This window comes from Heloderma suspectum, chromosome 1 (genome assembly GCF_057233095.1).
Source record: "Heloderma suspectum isolate Gila_16-S chromosome 1, 16-S_ref, whole genome shotgun sequence".
Classification (NCBI taxonomy): domain Eukaryota; kingdom Metazoa; phylum Chordata; class Lepidosauria; order Squamata; family Helodermatidae; genus Heloderma; species Heloderma suspectum.
The window spans coordinates 366878349-366896078 of NC_139458.1; the positions used below are offsets into that span (position 1 = coordinate 366878349).

A 17730-nucleotide genomic window follows, 5' to 3' on the forward strand; every position below is an offset into this window, starting at 1 on the left:
GGCTATGAAATGCAAAAAATACAGCCTGACATTTCTATACAAAACTCAAATGTATACAAGATACACACTGACTGTTCACAAAATCTCTAACTGGTGATAAGAGTCTTTCTAGCTTTATATGCTATCGCCAATTAAGTTCGCCTGGCAAAAAGTTCCAAAAGGTTACTAGTCTGTGTGTCTGTGCCTGTGTGTCACTTCTGACCTAAACTGTGGGGGAGAGAAGAGAAGTTACCTGTTCACCTGGAAATGATTCTTACTCGCCACAAGCAATTAGACAAGTGGGTATTTGTAATCCTGCATTATGTTAATTTTTCCTTAAACACAGTTGCTTTGTCACTTTTATTCATTTTCCATAATCAAGATGGTCAAATTAAATTTAAGCTCTTTATCTCCCATTCAAACTAACCTTATATGCTCACTGGCAGCTTTATCTTTTACAGTAGAAGAGTGAGAGGAGTGTGTTTTGTCTTCAAACAGATACGCCAGAGGGGGTTTAATAACCTCTATTGCAGAACAAAACAAAACATTAATTTTTGTAATATATCAGAGAGAGTAACTGGAAATGCACAGGATATTCAAAAGTTACCTTCTGTTTTCTGTCTGTCTTTGAGAAGGTACTTATTTGGAATAGTTAAGTAGCACCTCTGCAAACGGCGCCTCTCTCTGTTAGGACCTTCTGTTGGATCTAGTTGCCAAGATGTTGGGTAGGATGCAGGGTCATACCAGAGAGCTCTGAAAGTAGAAGCATTTGACTAATGATTAGACAGAGATCTGGTTCACACGTAATGCCAATTCCTGAGTTAAACAACCCAGGAATTGGCATGGTCACGTGGAAGCGAGTAAGCTCATTGCCTCCTGCCTGTTCACCACTTCTGATTTCAGTCTGTTTTCTGAAACAACCCAGGAACTTCCCAGGTTGTTGTTGTGACGTGCACTTTCCAAAAGCAGAAGTAGGCAGGACCCAGAATGCTCACAGGCACTCACAAACAACCCACATTTTGCTATCCATGAGTTGACTGATTGTGCAAACCGCATCAACATCTCACTGCTGGTTTCAGGTACTGGTGCAATACACAGAATGCCCAGTCCTTTCTGATGTCACTTTAGGATCCAACAACTTAGTTCCAAAGAGCCTAAAAAATGTATCACCGCTATAAAGTGTACAGTTATACTACACGCCAATAAGAAATACATAATCCCTTAAGAGATTAAAGCTGGAGATGGTAATAATTTTGAAGCACTAGCAAATCAGTTTGGTCTGGCTTTCAGTGACCTGCATTAAACTGGAAAGAGTAGTCTTGACACGTGAACTACTTTATTCTACATTTTACATACTTTAAATTGTCCTGACTTTTGAAGACATGGCAGCAAAATTTCTACTCAGTCAACAACATTCACATCCTGCATATGATTTGATTTCTGACACTCTGCTTTCTTTGGAGAGGAAAAAGAAAGACATCCAGATTTATTTGTAAATTTGTTCCAAATATTTTGTCTTCTTAGGCCTTTGCCTTTGTAGACACATAATGATGGTGAAGTCCTAGCTCAAGGGCATCTCTACACCAACCTAAAACCCTGCATTTAAAACGGGGCTTTCAGCTTCCATTTTAAATGCAGGATCACAATGACTCCCTTTTTCACTCACTTCCTTCCTCTCTCCCCTTCCCCGCTCCTTCTCCCTGTATCTGAGCCTTCCATTATCTTTCATTGATCTCGCTCCTCTTCTTGCCGCTTTAACTCTTTTCACGGCGGGAACTCAAGCGGAACACAATGGGATAATTTGATAGCTCATTATGTGCGATCTATTTAAAAACAGAACAAAGGGCATTTAGTGCAGGAGAAGCCCTCAAGGATCATGGCATCATGTAAAGAGCCCACAGACATCCGTAAAGGAGCCATCTCAATCACAGGATAAAAGCTCCGTGTGAAGGAAACCCAAGCCACCACAAATGGTTTTGAATAGTCTTTTATATAGTCATTGTTGCATTGTTTTTCATCACACTTGGTTGCAAACTATTTTGAGTATAACAAATACGGAAAAGGAGTAAATAAAGTCAAAAGAAGAGAGAGTTCAGTTGGACTCATTAGATGTCCAAATGAATGAATAACACACTGAGTACTTCATAAATGAGCGAAAGTTATCTATATGTATTTCAGATTTTTTTTTCTTTTTGAGATAAGAGGAAAGGAAAAACAACAGCCTTGAAGGGCAGATCATCACTTGTGAAGTTGCTTACCTATCATGGGAAAGCTGTTGAATAAGCTCCTGCCAGTGTCTGCTGGCGCTTAAGTCTGTTTTATACATTCCTCTGATGTGCTGAATCACCTTCTTTCTTTCCATTCCCTGGGATAGAGACACAGCCTGGGTGATATCCCCAGCTGCTTTAGAAATGTCCTTTGACTTTGTCTCCAGGCGCTGAAAGAGACTGAATGAGAATATTAATTTAAAAGATTATCATTTTAATATTTATTCTGTCTACAATAAGAATAAATAAAATCAATATACTGTTAGCACCATGAACAATTTATGGCTCAGATCCAAAGGGCTATTATGAACTGAAGTGTTTTTGCCCTCCTTTTCCACTTTAGCCCCTCATGGTGCCCCAAAAGCTTCCTAAAACATGAATTCAACATGACCCAAGGGGATGCAGAATGGAAGCAAAAAGTCACCAACCCTTCTGTGAGAGCATGGAAATACTCATGAACCAGGAAAGAAGATGCTGGATACTGGCCTACAAGTCTAATAGTTATTCACTACTATAATACAAATGTTAAATTAAAAACATCGTAGGAAAAATATTTATTTATTACATTTGTATGCTGCCTAATAGCTGATGCTCTCAGGGCAGTTCACAAAGCAAAACTCAAAACCATAAAATACAACAACACAGTAAAACATAATATAAACATGTTACATTTAAAAAAAGAAATAAAACCAAAGTAAAGACCAGAGTAAAAGCCAGCAGCAATGCAAAGATCTAAAAATGCATTAATGCAGTTCTTTAAACTGAACAACTAAAAATCCTGGGAAAACACAAAAGTCTTCACCTAGTGCTGAAAAGACCACAATGTAGGTGCCAGGCAAGTCTCTCTCAAGAGGGCATTCCAAAACTGGGGTACCACCACTGAAAAGACCGTCTCCTTAGTAGACACCAGCCTCACTTGACAGGGGCACCCAGAGAAGGTCACATTTTGTTCAAGAAGATGGACATTTTTTGTCAACATAACATTTCTATAGCTGAGCTATATAATATTTTGGAATCTGAGACATAATACAGAGTAGTGGAAAAATATTAGCTTGCAATAGCTTTTGATTTATGTTGGACTCTGCAGAGTTCTCAAGGGACTACACTGTTAGAAGCGCCCTGGCGGCCTCTTTCAGTAGACCCCAATAGCCAACTCAAGACACAGATGAAAGGATTCTTTTCAAAGCTTTAATCCTTTTACAACTTAATGACTCTTTTGGATGCTAATCATCAGCGACGAAAGCAAGGAACAGCAGAGTGGCCTAAGCTTTGAATAGGCGGTTGATCCCCATTTGAAAGAGAGTCACTTGAAGACCCAGAACTTATGGGCTAGGGAGAGATCCTCCCTCTCTCCCTTGGGTCCATGGGAGGCGGCCGTTGCTTGCACACCAAACGGGCGCTACGCCTCCTTTCTGCGCCCTCCATTGCTCGTCGCTCTCTGCATCTGCGTTGAGCATCTAGCAAGCCTCGTTTCCGCACTTTCTCACTGCTAGGATCACTATCTTTCTCAGGAATGCCGGCAGGAGGAAGCTCTGCCAGCTGCTGTGCCTGTGAGGGATGAGCTGCCTCCTCTCCCACGGATTGCTGTTCCTCCTCAGAATCAGAACTGCTCTGGGGCTCTATGGGCTCAGTTTCTACCCTGACATACACAAGCACTGAAGACATTCTAGTAGAATGCAGTGGGTGGAAACAGAAGTTGCCAAGAACATGGGACTGTTGCTGCTGAAAAATATAGCCTATAGCAGTGTTGAGTACATCCCCCTCCCTCCCTGTAATGTGCAATAATGAAACCCATGACATGCCATCCATTTTCCATTCCCTGTTCCACACAGAGAAGGGGAACACAATGAAACAATATTACATTTGCATTTCATTATTAATCAAATGTTACCCAGGGGTGTGTAAGGAGGAATTAGATTAGTGCTCCATATTTTCTTATTTGTGCTCCATATTCTAAGTAACGTCTAGTTCTGTCTGCAGTGAAAATAGTAACAACTTACGTTTGCCGATTATTAGCCATAGTCTTCTCCCAAGCAGCTTTGTTCACATCTTCTTCTGCCTCATATTTCTTTTGGTCCTGATAAAAGTAAAACAACAACAACCCAGATTTAATGGCTTTCTTTTTCAGTTACTTTCAATTATTTTCATATTACTTACTTATGTGAAATATTCATTTTAATATTTTATGAACTTCATTTTATTGGTCTCACAAGCATACTACAAACATCTCAAGAAAGCAATGTGATATGGAACAATAGCCAGTTTATAATGAAGACATCATTCTCTGCAGTCCTAAAGGTGGCTAAGAAATGCATTTAATAAAATAAAGCAATTATATATAAACATATCCTAAACAAGGCAAATGTGTGACCTATAATGGGGTGAAATTATCATTATTTGTAAATATTTCAACAACATTAATTTAATCAAATGAGGATAACTAACGAAAGTTATTATATAGATTTACGTACCTCTTTCATAGCTTTTATGAGGTCTGGCTTTGGTGGTGCATTGAGGGGAATATATTTGTACCCACAAAGTTTCAATGTGTTCATAAATGCCCCCACTGATAACTGCTCGTCTTTAGTTAGTTCCTCCTTGTGATCATGCATTAGCTCAAATAAGTAGAGTGACAATTTGGGCCCGTGCTGAAAAAAATAAATTGAGATGTATAGTTTTAGCATTAAGGGATATAGACGTAAAACATATATAATTTATAGAAAAATTTTATAATATGCCTGCTTATAAAGCTAGTTTCATGCGCCCAAGAAGACTTTGGGGTTGTTTTTCCTAAACAGCAGTTCTCCATGTAACATGGCAAACCATTTTTGAAGTTAAGGAGACTTGGATAGCCAATTTGTGATATCGCTTGATAGTCTGCTGTTCAAAAATGTAGTGTCAAAAAGATCACTGGGTATTCACAAGCCTTTAAAGGCATGTCTGAACATATTTAAAAGCGTTATATGAAATTACCAAGAAGATCAGAACAAGGGCTGTACCATCAATTGACTGTCAACATATCTGATAATCTTATGCATTAAGACTGGAACGATTATCCAACACCACTATGCTGATATAACTGATGATGGTGGGGTGGATTTGCTAGCTGAGAAAATATCAATTATTTATTTATTATTTATTTATATCCCACCTTTCCATCAAAAATGGCACTCAAGGCAGCTAATAAGAACAAGATTAAAAATATAAGTTAATTAAAATAATCATAAAAACAAATAAATTAAAAGCACCTTTAAAAACACAACAATGAATTATCTCAGGGAATGCCTTCTCCTATATGATCTCTTCTTCCCTGCCATGACAAATGTGAAGATATGCCAATGTGGCTCAGATTCAAAATGCTGTCCTCTCAAGAGGTGAACCTACCAAATCAGGGCCGGAAATGCAAAATGTCATTTCCTGGGCTTGTTATGACAAGGCATTGAGAAACGGAGCTTCTCTCAGTGGAGTTTTCACATTTTAATAGCGAGTTCATGACAATTCACCTCGAATAAATTATCAGAAAGCTTTTAATAGTATTATAGTGATTTCACATTCCATGTTTTTAAAATGGCACAATGCTTACTTGCAAAGTTGAACTTAGACAGTCTTGCAAAATTTCCTGCTGGTTAATTTCAGATAAGATCTCCAGAGTTTGCTTTCTTTCTTGTAAAGCGCGTGCTGGAGACAAAGCATGCACAAGCAGTCTTCCAAGCTGCACTCGAAATGTATCCTTACAGGACAAGAGAATTCTCTTCCACTGTTGCCGTGGGGTGCCAATCCGGTTTGGACCCTAAACACAAAGCCCACCGAAGTTCTTATTGAATGTTTTTTCCAAATATGGGAAATTCAGTCTCTATTTGATCGTGCACATGAAATACTAATATGATGCGAGCACCTTAGGGCACAATCCTATGGCTGCTAGACGTAGGCTAGACAGCCATAGGATTATTTGGTTTGCGGAAAATCCGCCTCCCCGCCCCTTCCCCCGCAAAGGTGGCGCAGATCATTCTCAGGCTCCATACTCAGAAGAGAAGTGTGGAGCAGGGCAAAAGGGGGCGTTCCCGGGCGATGGGGAGTGCGGAAGTGCCGGTACAAGGCTTCCTATGCATCGTTTGGGATCCCTCCCTCGCTCCGAAGTCCCACGGCTGGACAGCTAAAATCAGTCATCTAGCCGTGAATGCAGGATGGCCAGAGCACAGAGGAGAAGATCCCCTCCATGCTCTGCCCACCCTGCACTGGATAGGTGGTTGCCTCTGAGTTCGAAGGTGGCTGCCTATCCTGATAGGATTGCTCCTTTGATTACATTAGATATCCCCGAAGGTTTTTTTCCCTTTTTAAATTTCAGATATCCATCACTCACACTGATGGAAGAAGAGGCCACAACATTTACAAAGTATCAGAAAGGACTTCAGCCATCAAGAAAAAAATAGAATCCAACTGGATTGAAAAGTTTGGTAGGCTTTAATACAATACAACCTAGCACATAAAATTCACATTCAACAGTTAATTATAAGATCACTGCCTTGTTGTGGCGAAGGGGCTTGCGTAACTCAGTGAAGCCATAAGCTATGCCGTGCAGGGCCACCCAAGACGGACAGGTCATGGCAGAGAGTTCTGACAAAATGTGGTCCACTGGAGAAGGAAATGGCAACCCACTCCAGTATTCTTGCCAAGAAAACCCCATGGAATGTATCACAAGGCTAAAAGAGATGACGCCGCAAGATGAGCCCCTCAGGTCGGAAGGTGTCCAATACACTACTGGGGAAGAGCAGAGGGTATTTCCAAGTAGCGCCAGAAAGAGTGAAGCGGCTGGGCCAAAGCCGAAAGGACACTCAGCTGTGGATGTGTCTGGCGGTGAAAAGAAAATCCGATGCTGTAAAGAACAATTTTGTTTAGGAACCTGGAATGTCAGATCAATGAATCAAGGTAAGTTGGAGGTGGTCAAACATGAGATGGCAAGATTGAACATCGACATCTTGGGAATCAGCGAAATAAATGGACAGGCATGGGCGAATTTAATTCAGGTGACCATCATATCTACTATTGTGGGCAAGAATCCCTTAGAAGAAATGGAGTAGCACTCATAATCAACAAAAGGGTGGGAAAAGCAGTACTGGGGTACAATCTTAAAAAAGGTAGAATGATCTCAGTACGAATCCAAGGCAAACCATTCAACATCACAATAATTCAAGTCTATGCCCCAACCACTGATGCCGAAGAAGCTGAGGTTGATCGGTTCTGTGAAGACCTACAACACCTTCTAGAACTAACACCAAAAAAAGATGTCCTCTTCATCATAGGGGATTGGAATGCTAAAGGAGGAAGTCAAGAAATCACCGGGATAACAGGCAAGCATGGCCTTGGTGTACAAAATGAAGCAGGACAAAGGCTAATAGAGTTTTGCCAAGAGAACATGCTGATCATAGCAAACACTCTTTTCCAACAGCACAAGAGACGACTCTACACATGGACATCACCAGATGGGCAATATCGAAATCAGATTGATTATGTCCTTTGCAGCCAAAGATGGAGAAGCTCTATACAGTCAGTCAAAACAAGACCTGGAGCTGACTGTGGCTCAGATCATGAGCTTCTTGTTGCAAAATTTCGGCTTAAATTGAAGAATGTAGGGAAAACCACTAAACCATTCAGGTATGACCTAAATCATATCCCTTATGAATACACAGTGGAGGTGAGGAATAGATTTCAGGGATTAGACCTGATAGACAGAGTGCCTGAGGAACTATGGACGGAGGTCCGTAACATTGTTCAGGAGGCAGCAACGAAATTCATCCCAAAGAAAAAGAAATATAAGAAAGCAAAGTGGCTGTCTCAGGAGGCTTTACAAGTAGCTGAGGAAAGAAGGGAAGCGAAAAGCAAGCGAGAAAGGGGAAGATAAATCCAACTGAATGCAGAGTTCCAGAGAATAGCAAGGAGAGACAAGAAGGCCTTCTTAAATGAACAATGCAAAGAAATCGAGGAAAACAACAGAATGGGAAAGACTAGAGATCTCTTCAAGAAAATCGGAGATCTCAAGGGAACGTTCTGTGCAAAGACGGGCATGATAAAGGACAAAGAAGGCAGGGACCTAACAGAAGCAGATGAGATTAAGAAGAGGTGGAAAGAATACACAGAAGAACTATACAGGAAAGATCTTAATGTCCCTGATAGCCATGATAGTGCGGTCACTGAACTTGAGCCGGACATCCTAGACAGTGAAGTCAAGTGGGCCTTAGGAAGCATTAGTAACAACAAAGCTAGCGGAGATGACAGTATTTCAGCTGAGCTATTTAAAATCCTAAAAGATGATGCTGTTAAAGTGCTGCATTCAATATGCCAACAAATTTGGAACACTCAACAATGGCCGCAAGACTGGAAAAGGTCAGTTTACATTCCAATTCCAAAGAAGGGCAACGCCAAAGAGTGTTCAAACTACCGCACAATTGCACTCATTTCACATGCCAGCAAGATGATGCTCAAAATCCTACAAGCTAGGCTTCAGCAGTATGCGAACCGAGAACTACCGGAAGTACAAGCTGGGTCTAGAAGAGGCAGAGGAACTAGAGATCAAATCGCCAACATTCGCTGCATCATGGAGAAAGCAAGAGAATTCCAGAAAAACGTCTATTTCTGCTTCATTGACTACGCTAAAGCCTTTGATTGTGTGGATCAAAACAAACTGTGGCAAATTCTTAAAGTGATGGGAGTACCAGACCACCTTACCTGTCTCCTGAGAAACCTGTATGAGGGTCAAGAAGCAACAGTAAGAACCAGACATGGAACAACCGAGTGGTTCAAAATTGGGAAAGGAGTACAAGGCTGCATATTGTCACCCTACTTATTTAACTTATATGCAGAGTACATCATGAGAAATGCCGGGTTGGATGAATCACAGGTCAGAATTAAGATTGCTGGGAGAATTATCAACAACCTCCGATATGCAGACGATACCACCCTAATGGCAAAAAGCGAAGAGGATCTCAAGAGCCTCTTGTTGAGGGTGAAAGAGGAGAGTGCAAAAGCTGGTTTGAAACTCAACATTAAAAAAACGAAGATCATGGCATCTGGCCCCATCACTTCCTGGCATATAGAAGGGGAAGAAATGGAAGCAGTGACAGATTTTACTTTCTTGGGCTCCAAGATCACCGCAGACGGTGACTGTAGCCATGAAATTCAAAGACGCTTGCTCCTTGGGAGGAAAGCTATGGCCAACCTAGACAGCATAGTAAGAAGCAGAGACATCACCTTGCCGACAAAGGTCCGTCTAATCAAAGCTATGGTTTTCCCAGTAGTAATGTATGGCTGTGAGAGCTGGACTATAAGGAAGGCTGAGCGCCTTCCTAATGCGAAGAGAAAACTCTCTGGAAAAGACCCTGATGCTGGGAAAGACTGAAGGCAAAAGGAGAAGGGGACGGCAGAGGATGAGATGGCTAGATTGCTTCACCGATGCAATGAATATGAAGCTGAGCACGCTCCGGGAGAGAGCGCAGGACAGGAAGGCCTGGCATGCTATGGTCCATGGGGTCACGAAGAGTCGGACACGACTGAACGACTGAACAACAACAACAAAAGACTTATTTTAGAAACTGTATGTGAGTTCCAATACCAAATGTATTCTGCCCCCTATTCATGAATCCTAAGAGACATTTCTATAGATTATAAATGGTCTGAAAAGTAGCTGTTATTTTATTACTGAAATCTGTAACAAAAAAATGAGAACTATAATGATGTGTAAGCTACTTCCCATTCTTTTGTACTCTAAAAAATGGTCTGAAAAAACAAATGGAGAACAAAAACAAAGAATAAGACTTATATGCCCAAAGTATGCAAGCAGACTAGAAATAGGGGAGACAATGAACTGCAGGAGGTAACACAAAACATGGTTACTTACGACAGATAACACAATTCCTTCAATCATTATTTTAAACATTTCTTTCAGGAAAGGATTTTTATGGGTAGGTAGGTCCTGTTGGTCCTCCTGTTCAATCTCTTCTGTCTGTGAAAATGAAAGTCTGCTCTGGATTGGGACCTCCATCATCGTAACAAGGCAATTATCAGAAAGTTCTGCAATTTTTAAAAAGCATTATTAGATCAGTGTCAAATCAGACTATTCCATCCCAGGGCCATATTCATCCTATTGATACACAAGTCAAATATATTTGCTATATTATAATATAGCAAATTACAAACATCTACTTGCACGCACATACACACTGCAATCAATCATTTAAGAGTCTGTCTGCAATATGCACTATCTATGGCCTGATACATCAAAATATGCAAGACTACCATACATTACCATAATGATAAAAGTAAACCCTCAAGCCTGATTCCTGGGGTACTACTAGATTGGCAGCACTCAGCACTAGCCAAATCAGTGGTTGTGTAAGCTACATGGGGAATTGTAATTTATTTTTCAGACTTTGGGAAGATGTCACTTTCTGCATGTGTACATCCCTCAAGGTTATAGCCACATGACATTCTCATGTAGGAAAGGCATGCCATTTCAAAACAAATAACCACTTCTTTAATTTGCACTGAAGTGCTTTTTACTTAGGTGCTATTACTTTCATATTACTTTTAAAAATAAGTGCTAATTAAAAGACTTTTCCAGTTGGCTAGAAGTGTGTCAGCTGGAAAGGCAGCATGTGTTTTTTTAATATTAAATATTAAATTTGTGCTAAAATGCATTTTCATTTAAGTGGTATTGCACAAATATTTCAATATTTTTAAAAATGCTGAAGGGAAGGCATTTAAATGCAAATTAAACTTATTTTTCAAACATGCTGATAAAATGGTGCTGATGGGAAAGGCAATAGTGAAGGTGTGATGAAGTAAATGCATGACAGTAGGTTCAGTTACTGCACATATCAAAATCATGCCAACAACAACAACAACAACAGGGCAGAAGAGCAGCACTAAGGTGATCGACACCTCTGGAGATCATGCTACTATTCTGTTGCTTCTCCCAGAGCTGGATTTTTCTATGGCCTGAAGACAGACAGAAGCCCCACAAGGAAAACACAGGAGGGCAATGATTTGACAATGTCACAACCCCACAAAGAGTGAGCAAAAAAGGGCAGAATCCAGTGCTTTACAAGCAGACTTTTGCTTATGCAACAAGACTTTCTCCTCCCCACTGCACTCTCCCAAAATCTGCTCTGGAAAATCCCCCAACCCTACAGAGCAGATTTTAAGGGTGTTCAGGGGACTGTAGGGAGAAGCCCCCTCCAAATTCTGCTGATGGAAGCCATTACATCAGTGGGATGAGCTAGTCAGAATCCGCCCAAAGCATGGCTATTCCTGAGAAAGAAACTAGTTTTGGAGCACTCCTGGATTATCTGAATATACTGTATAGCACAAATTCTGGAGACTTCCCAAGTACTTTACAGAAACATATTGATCAAAGAATTGGATCTAACTGCATTCCCGCACCCGGCCCCACATCATTGCCTGCTGCTGTGGGTGGGTGGGCAAGAGTGACATGAGAGTCATGGTGCTAGGGCAAGGATCGGCTTTACCAAAACCTTATAGGGTGGGGAGCTGCATATTTAATGGCATGTCTAGTTTGGGCCTTACTGAGCCACTTGCACGACAAAAGTTAGCCATGCTAAGAAGTACACGGCCACTGCCGCATGGAGGCTATCTGCTCTCCCCCACTCGCCTTGCCCCAAATGGCAAGAAGACAGTGAAAAGCAAACCTAATTAACTGCTTTTAAACACTGCCTGCTTCCAAAGATCGTGATGATGATAAGCAATGCAAGTTGGAGCTGTCGGCACATTGGGCTGGATCCACATTACACGAGCTGCAAATCCCCTCTGCTCCTAAAGAAAGCTCTTCTGAGCATCACCCACCTATCCCAGGAAAAGCCTGGGATATCATGCAGTGGGAGGAAGGAATTATTAGTGGAAATCAAGCAGAGGCACCTTATATGATAAGGGTACAATGAATTGAAGGAGGAGAAAGGAGAGAAGTGGGGGGATGATATTAAGCCAATCTGGAGGAAGTCTAGAGGTCACAGACTGGACTAAAAGTAATGCCAATATGCAACAGAGTAGGACAACTCTGAATATATCTTTTAGTTACTGATCATAATATGGTTCTTTCTGCTCTTGGTTTGATATATTATCAGAACTGCCTTGTCCCATACTGGCTTGCCCACACTCAGAGGTCATCAACAGAGGCCCTTCTCATTTGCCCACTGCCAAGGGAGGTTAGGCTGGTGAGTACAAAAGAGAGGGTCTTCTCAGTGGTGGCTCTGCACCTCTGGAATCAGCTTCCATTAGGAGTTTGTCAGGTCTCCTTCTTTGCAGGTCTTCAGAAAGGTTCTGAAGACCCACTTGTTTTTGCTGGCCTTTTTACAATCAGTGGGCTGCGGGTTTTATTGCTGTTATCTGTTTGTGTAGTGTTTGTATAGTATTTTATTGTATATGCATTGCTTATTTGTATACTTCTGTATTTTTATCCTGTATGTCACCTTGAGAGGGTTCTACATTTAATGGAAGCCTAAAAATAATTTTAAAGAAAAATGATTAGTTACTCACTTTAATAAAGTTAATATATTGATATTTTGATCCCATTCATAGAATCTATTGTAGGGTATATAAAAGGCTGTTTAATTTTGCTTCCTAATAATCTGACCATTTCTTTCTTATCTTTAAAAAGCTCTGAAGTCATTGTAATCTCTCAGCAATTGAAACATTAATATGAATGCTTCTTGAGCTAAGCCAGAAATGGAAATGCCTTGTCTAGTTCAGCAAAACTAGTGTTGTGTCCTAATGATCTGCAAAGGTTTAATGAAGAAAGCTGATATCCAACATAGCTATTGAGAAACAGGACAGGTTTAAGAGAATGTTTGAAGAAATATCTTTACCTTGATACATGAACCTATTGGTTGCCAGAACAGTAACTCTCTGTAACCTCTGTATAAGTTCAGCTTCAGTCACACGAACAGGGTTGTCTTGACTCATTCTCTGCTGCATCATTACATCTAGTTCATCACTTGCAACTGTACGCATTCTCATTAGCAACGTATCCGACTGAGCAAGAGAAAATGTTCTAGGTGCTTCAAAAATGATACAGAAATATAAGTGCTACTGGTAAGAGTCTTAAGTTTTAAGTTTTAATTTACCAGTAATTTTCAATTCTCTACAAGACTAGTGGAGATTGCAAGGGGGAAAAACCTCCAATGTATTTTCTTTTGAAAAGAGAACAATATTAGAAGTCAGATGTATTTAAGAATATGAACTAAAGAAAAGGAAAAAAAATCAGTCAGGTTAACTGTCAAAAGAGGCTGAAGAAATCTAATTGGTTGACATATAATCAAAAACAGTATTTTGATGATACATTTGTTCTAAATCTAATTCTGCAGAAACATTTCTCAATAAATGTTTTCTCAGAATGAACTGGTAGACATAACTACCATCACTGCACTTGTTTCTGTAGGGGATGAATGGAAAATAGATCCAAAACAGGACAGGAGGGATGACTCCAACTTTAACAGACTCAAGGAGGAAAGCATCTGAAGTTGACTGTAGGAATGTAAATGTTGTCTTTGTAGATGAGGAATAATGGAGTCTTTCATTGCAACTGAACCTTGTTTTAAACATTTAACAAAAAGTATCAGTTTTATGCCACAACATAACTAAAATAGGTACCTAGCAGCTTGCTGTAAAGTCATTTTCATAAAATGGTTCACAATACATAAGATAATTGAGAAATGTAGAAGGCTGAACTGGCTCTCTGGATATGAAAAAGCCAGTATAGTACCAGCCCAATATCACAGCTGAGACATGTCTAAGAAAATGTCTGCACCACCCGTTTTTCCATTCATAGCCAAATCATGAGCTGGTACAGTCTGTACCTCATTGCAAACTCCATTTTCAGATTTCTTTGCATGGAAGTTAATACCCTTTTCTTGAGATACCAGTAATCTTGTGTTGTCCCTCATGTGGTCCAGCTGAGCCTGACCTTTACTGTTTTTTTATTTATATGCTGCCTTTCCACAAAAAATGGCACTCTAGGTGGGTAACAATAATAAAATACAGAATAAAAATAACATCTGAATAAAAACAGATACATTAGAACACATTTATAACCACAACAATAAAATAAACAGACGGCATCCAACCAATTAAAAACCTGTTCGGCAACAGACCAACTTACATGCCAAAGGCCTGTCTGAATAAAAATGTCTTTGCCTGCCAGTGGAAGGACAACAGAGAGGGAGCCAACCTAGCTTCCCTCAGCAGGGAGTTCCACAGCCTCAGAGTGGCCGCCAAGAAGGCCCACTTACTAGCCACTGTCCTGCTATTCCTCCTCAACATGGAAGGGTACACAATTGTCGGTGCACATAGTCAATCCTGTTATTTAACTGAATTGTCTCAAAATTGCAAGTCGCAATCCTGCTTTGCAAGTACTGAGGTAAAGTCCTTGACAGCTAAAGAATGTCAGGAAATAAGGCTCTGAAAGGGTTTTACTCCCAAAAATAGAGTTAAGGGGAGGGGGAAATTATATACAATCTTCAGGATCTTTAATGGCAAAATTTCACAACAACGTATAACAAACAAATAATAAAATCATAATAGGCCTGTTTTTCTAAAATCTATGACAAACAAAGCCATAGTGAAATTTTGCACTTAAAGAGCCTGAACATTGTGTATATTCCATCCATGCATCCCATTAACTCAGTTTTTGGAAGCATGATTATTGTTAAGCAACATTTTGTGCGTTTTTGCTTTTTTCAAAAGAGTTCTGCCTAACAACTTGAAGAGATGCTATTGCCTGCAAATGGTGACTTTGAGGAATACTGATCACAGCAGATAGTACTCTGCAGGTAGCTGGACCAATGATATGACTCCATAGAAAGGCAACTCCATGTCAGTGTATCTGTATAGGAAACACTAGGATATGGTGTTTCCTATGGATAGGAAAGAGTAGCACTAGGATATGGAGACAAGGGACAAGCCAAGAAGTGTTCACTGCTGCAACAAAGGGCATCTAAAAGTTATCCAAGTGCAGTCTAGGAATGGGTAGACCAAGGTGGAGACTTGCGTGTACACCATCTCTCATTGAAACCAGAATGATATTTTAGACTAGTAATCAACATCCCCAGGGGTAAATAAGACCTCAGTAGGAAGACGGTGGATGAGTTCAAACGACACGACGACCCACACTGCGAATAAGCTATGCGGTGTGCGTTTTTTTGGAACAACCCGCAGTGTGCCCGACAAACGATCAGGCCACCATGGGTTGTTTTCCCCCTCCTTCTCCCTTCAGTCCTTCACCTGGTATCCCAGGGAACCGCATGGCAGAACCCGTCTTGTTTGCCCCCACCCCGTTTTTTATTTATTTATTTATTATTAAATTTATTAATCGCCCATCTGGCTGGTCACCCAGCCACTCTGGGCGATGTACAACATACAATAAAACAGTTTAAAACAATAAAATTCTACAATAAAAACATTTTCTAAAATACCCTAACCCACCCCAAATGCCTGCCTGAACAACAACGTTTTTAATGCACGACGGAAGCTCATTAAAGAGGGGGCATGACGGAGTTCCCTAGGGAGGGAGTTCCACAGAGTGGGGGCCACCACAGAAAAGGCCCTCTCCCTCGTCCCCACCAGTCTAGCTGTCCTGGCTGATGGGACACAGAGAAGGCCATCCGAACCTGATCTTGTTAAGCGGCCTGTCTGGTGCTGCTGGAGGCGCTCCTTAAGATAGGCTTAAGATAGATACCCCGTTCTGATCACAACCCTGTTTTCATTCCCTGGCTTTTTTTATTTGCCTCCGAGATTTGCATAAAAGGGGCCAATTTGGCCCCTGGAATTTGGACAAATGCCTTTGTAATTTTTTAATTATTAGTTTTTTGTCTGTCTTTCGTAGTTGTGCAAGTGTGCACCTGCAGCTGTCAAATATATATAGCCTTGCCTTGTCAATGCCCTTGTAAGTTTCATCTGTCAAAGAAGAGGAAGTGTAGTATGAAACATACAAGGAAATTGACAAGATGAGTGCATGCAGACTGATTTGACAGCTGTTGACAGTGACAGGTCAGGAAAAGGGGACAAGATCGGCCACTTACCCAGGTGATCCTCAGGGTTTTGAGTATTGGGCTGACACTTGTGGGTGCCCTGCTTCCATTCCACACTTCCCCAAATCTCAGGCAAGCCCTTTTAGGCGAGATCTACGCTCCCCTTGCTTTTCACGGCTCCCCTCTCTGCCACAGTTACTGCGAAACCTGACAATTCATAAAGAAACCCTGAGAAGACAGCTGCATGGGATGGAGTGAATGGGGACCCATTGCACAGGGTGGGTGTAAGTACTGCTGGTGCCCCATTTGCTCTGTCCCATTTGCCAGCCTCTAAGGTTTAAAAGAAAAGTCAGGAAAATTTCTGCATTTGGGAGACTCGGAAGTAAATGGAAGGGAAATGTACACAAATTTAGCGGCTAGGAAGTTAATGGAGGCAAAATTTGTGCAAATGTAAGGGCTGGTAAGTACATGGAGGGGAAATTTATGCACCTACATTAACTGCTCCATTACTGCAGGTGTGCAAATTTCCCTCCATTTATTTACCAGCTCTTAAATTTGCGCAAATTTCTCCTCCATTAACGTCCCAGCCATTAAATCTGCTTACGTTTCTGAGGTGCTTTCAAACTGTCAGGGAACTGCAGTAACTGCAGCAGTAACTCCTCCAAAAAGGAGCTGCAAAAAGCGAAGTAGTTACTATCTCCACTTTCTGGAGTAGCTGGAGAGTCGGGAAAGTACTGAAAAGGTGGAGGACACTGAGAAGTGTAAGTCCAACACTTAAAATCAATAGGATAACATTGCCAAGGGAGATATATTGTGAAAGGGGTGTGCTTACTCTTTTGGCTCCCCCCCCCCATTTTTTGTGCATCTTAAGTGCGGCACTGGGTCTCCTTTAGTATTCTTTCTCCTCCGATCCTTCACAACCGTGTACAAATTAGCCGATAGGCATCTCATCTTGTCAGTTTCCCTGATGTTACCTACAACACTTCACTGCTCCCTGTGACAGCTGAAACAGACAAGGAAATTGACCAGGCAGGACTTCACATATAACAGACAGCATTAAGTACACAATTGCACACCTACAAAAGACCAACAAAATTATAATAATAATTAAAAAAATTGACCCCAATTGTGTATTTTTAAGGCACTGGGGAAAAAAGCAGTGAACAAAAAGGGGTAGCAATCAGAGTGACTGCAACTGCACATTTTCTGAGGAACAACAACAAAAAATTAAGCTGGGGTTAAAAATGTTCCTGGGATACATGCCGGAGCCAGCTGGAGACTGAGGGGGAATGAGGAGGATTATCTGTTGGGCGTACTGTAGGTTGTTCCATAAACAACCCACACTGCGTAGGTTATTCACAGGGGTGACTTACATGCAAATCTGCCCAATCTGTCAAAAAGGTTATCAGTTCTAGAACTAGGAAAGATATACTGCAAGTCCAGAATATGAA

At 41.0% G+C, this 17730-nt stretch overlaps 1 protein-coding gene across 8 annotated transcripts in view; it reads right to left on the bottom strand.

The window, feature by feature from the left end:
* The window catches only part of LYST (lysosomal trafficking regulator), a 146388-nt gene that overhangs the window by 48177 nt on the left and 80481 nt on the right, over nucleotides 1–17730 (bottom strand). For 7 of the 8 annotated variants that reach the window (XR_014786801.1, XR_014786800.1, XM_084828183.1 and 4 more), the window contains exons 28-35: nucleotides 13121–13312; nucleotides 10138–10310; nucleotides 5830–6036; nucleotides 4718–4894; nucleotides 4247–4323; nucleotides 2238–2426; nucleotides 587–732; nucleotides 407–503 (exon numbers count right to left, since the gene is read on the bottom strand). Coding sequence is in view for 6 of the 8 variants with exons in the window: in XM_084828183.1 (XP_084684309.1) it covers nucleotides 407–503; nucleotides 587–732; nucleotides 2238–2426; nucleotides 4247–4323; nucleotides 4718–4894; nucleotides 5830–6036; nucleotides 10138–10310; nucleotides 13121–13312 (1258 nt within the window). In the remaining 2 variants the exon portion in view is untranslated. Of the gene's footprint in view, nucleotides 1–406; nucleotides 504–586; nucleotides 733–2237; nucleotides 2427–4246; nucleotides 4324–4717; nucleotides 4895–5829; nucleotides 6037–10137; nucleotides 10311–13120; nucleotides 13313–13680; nucleotides 13843–17730 lie in introns of all 8 variants that reach the window. The other variant, XM_084828187.1, reaches the window with a different exon arrangement.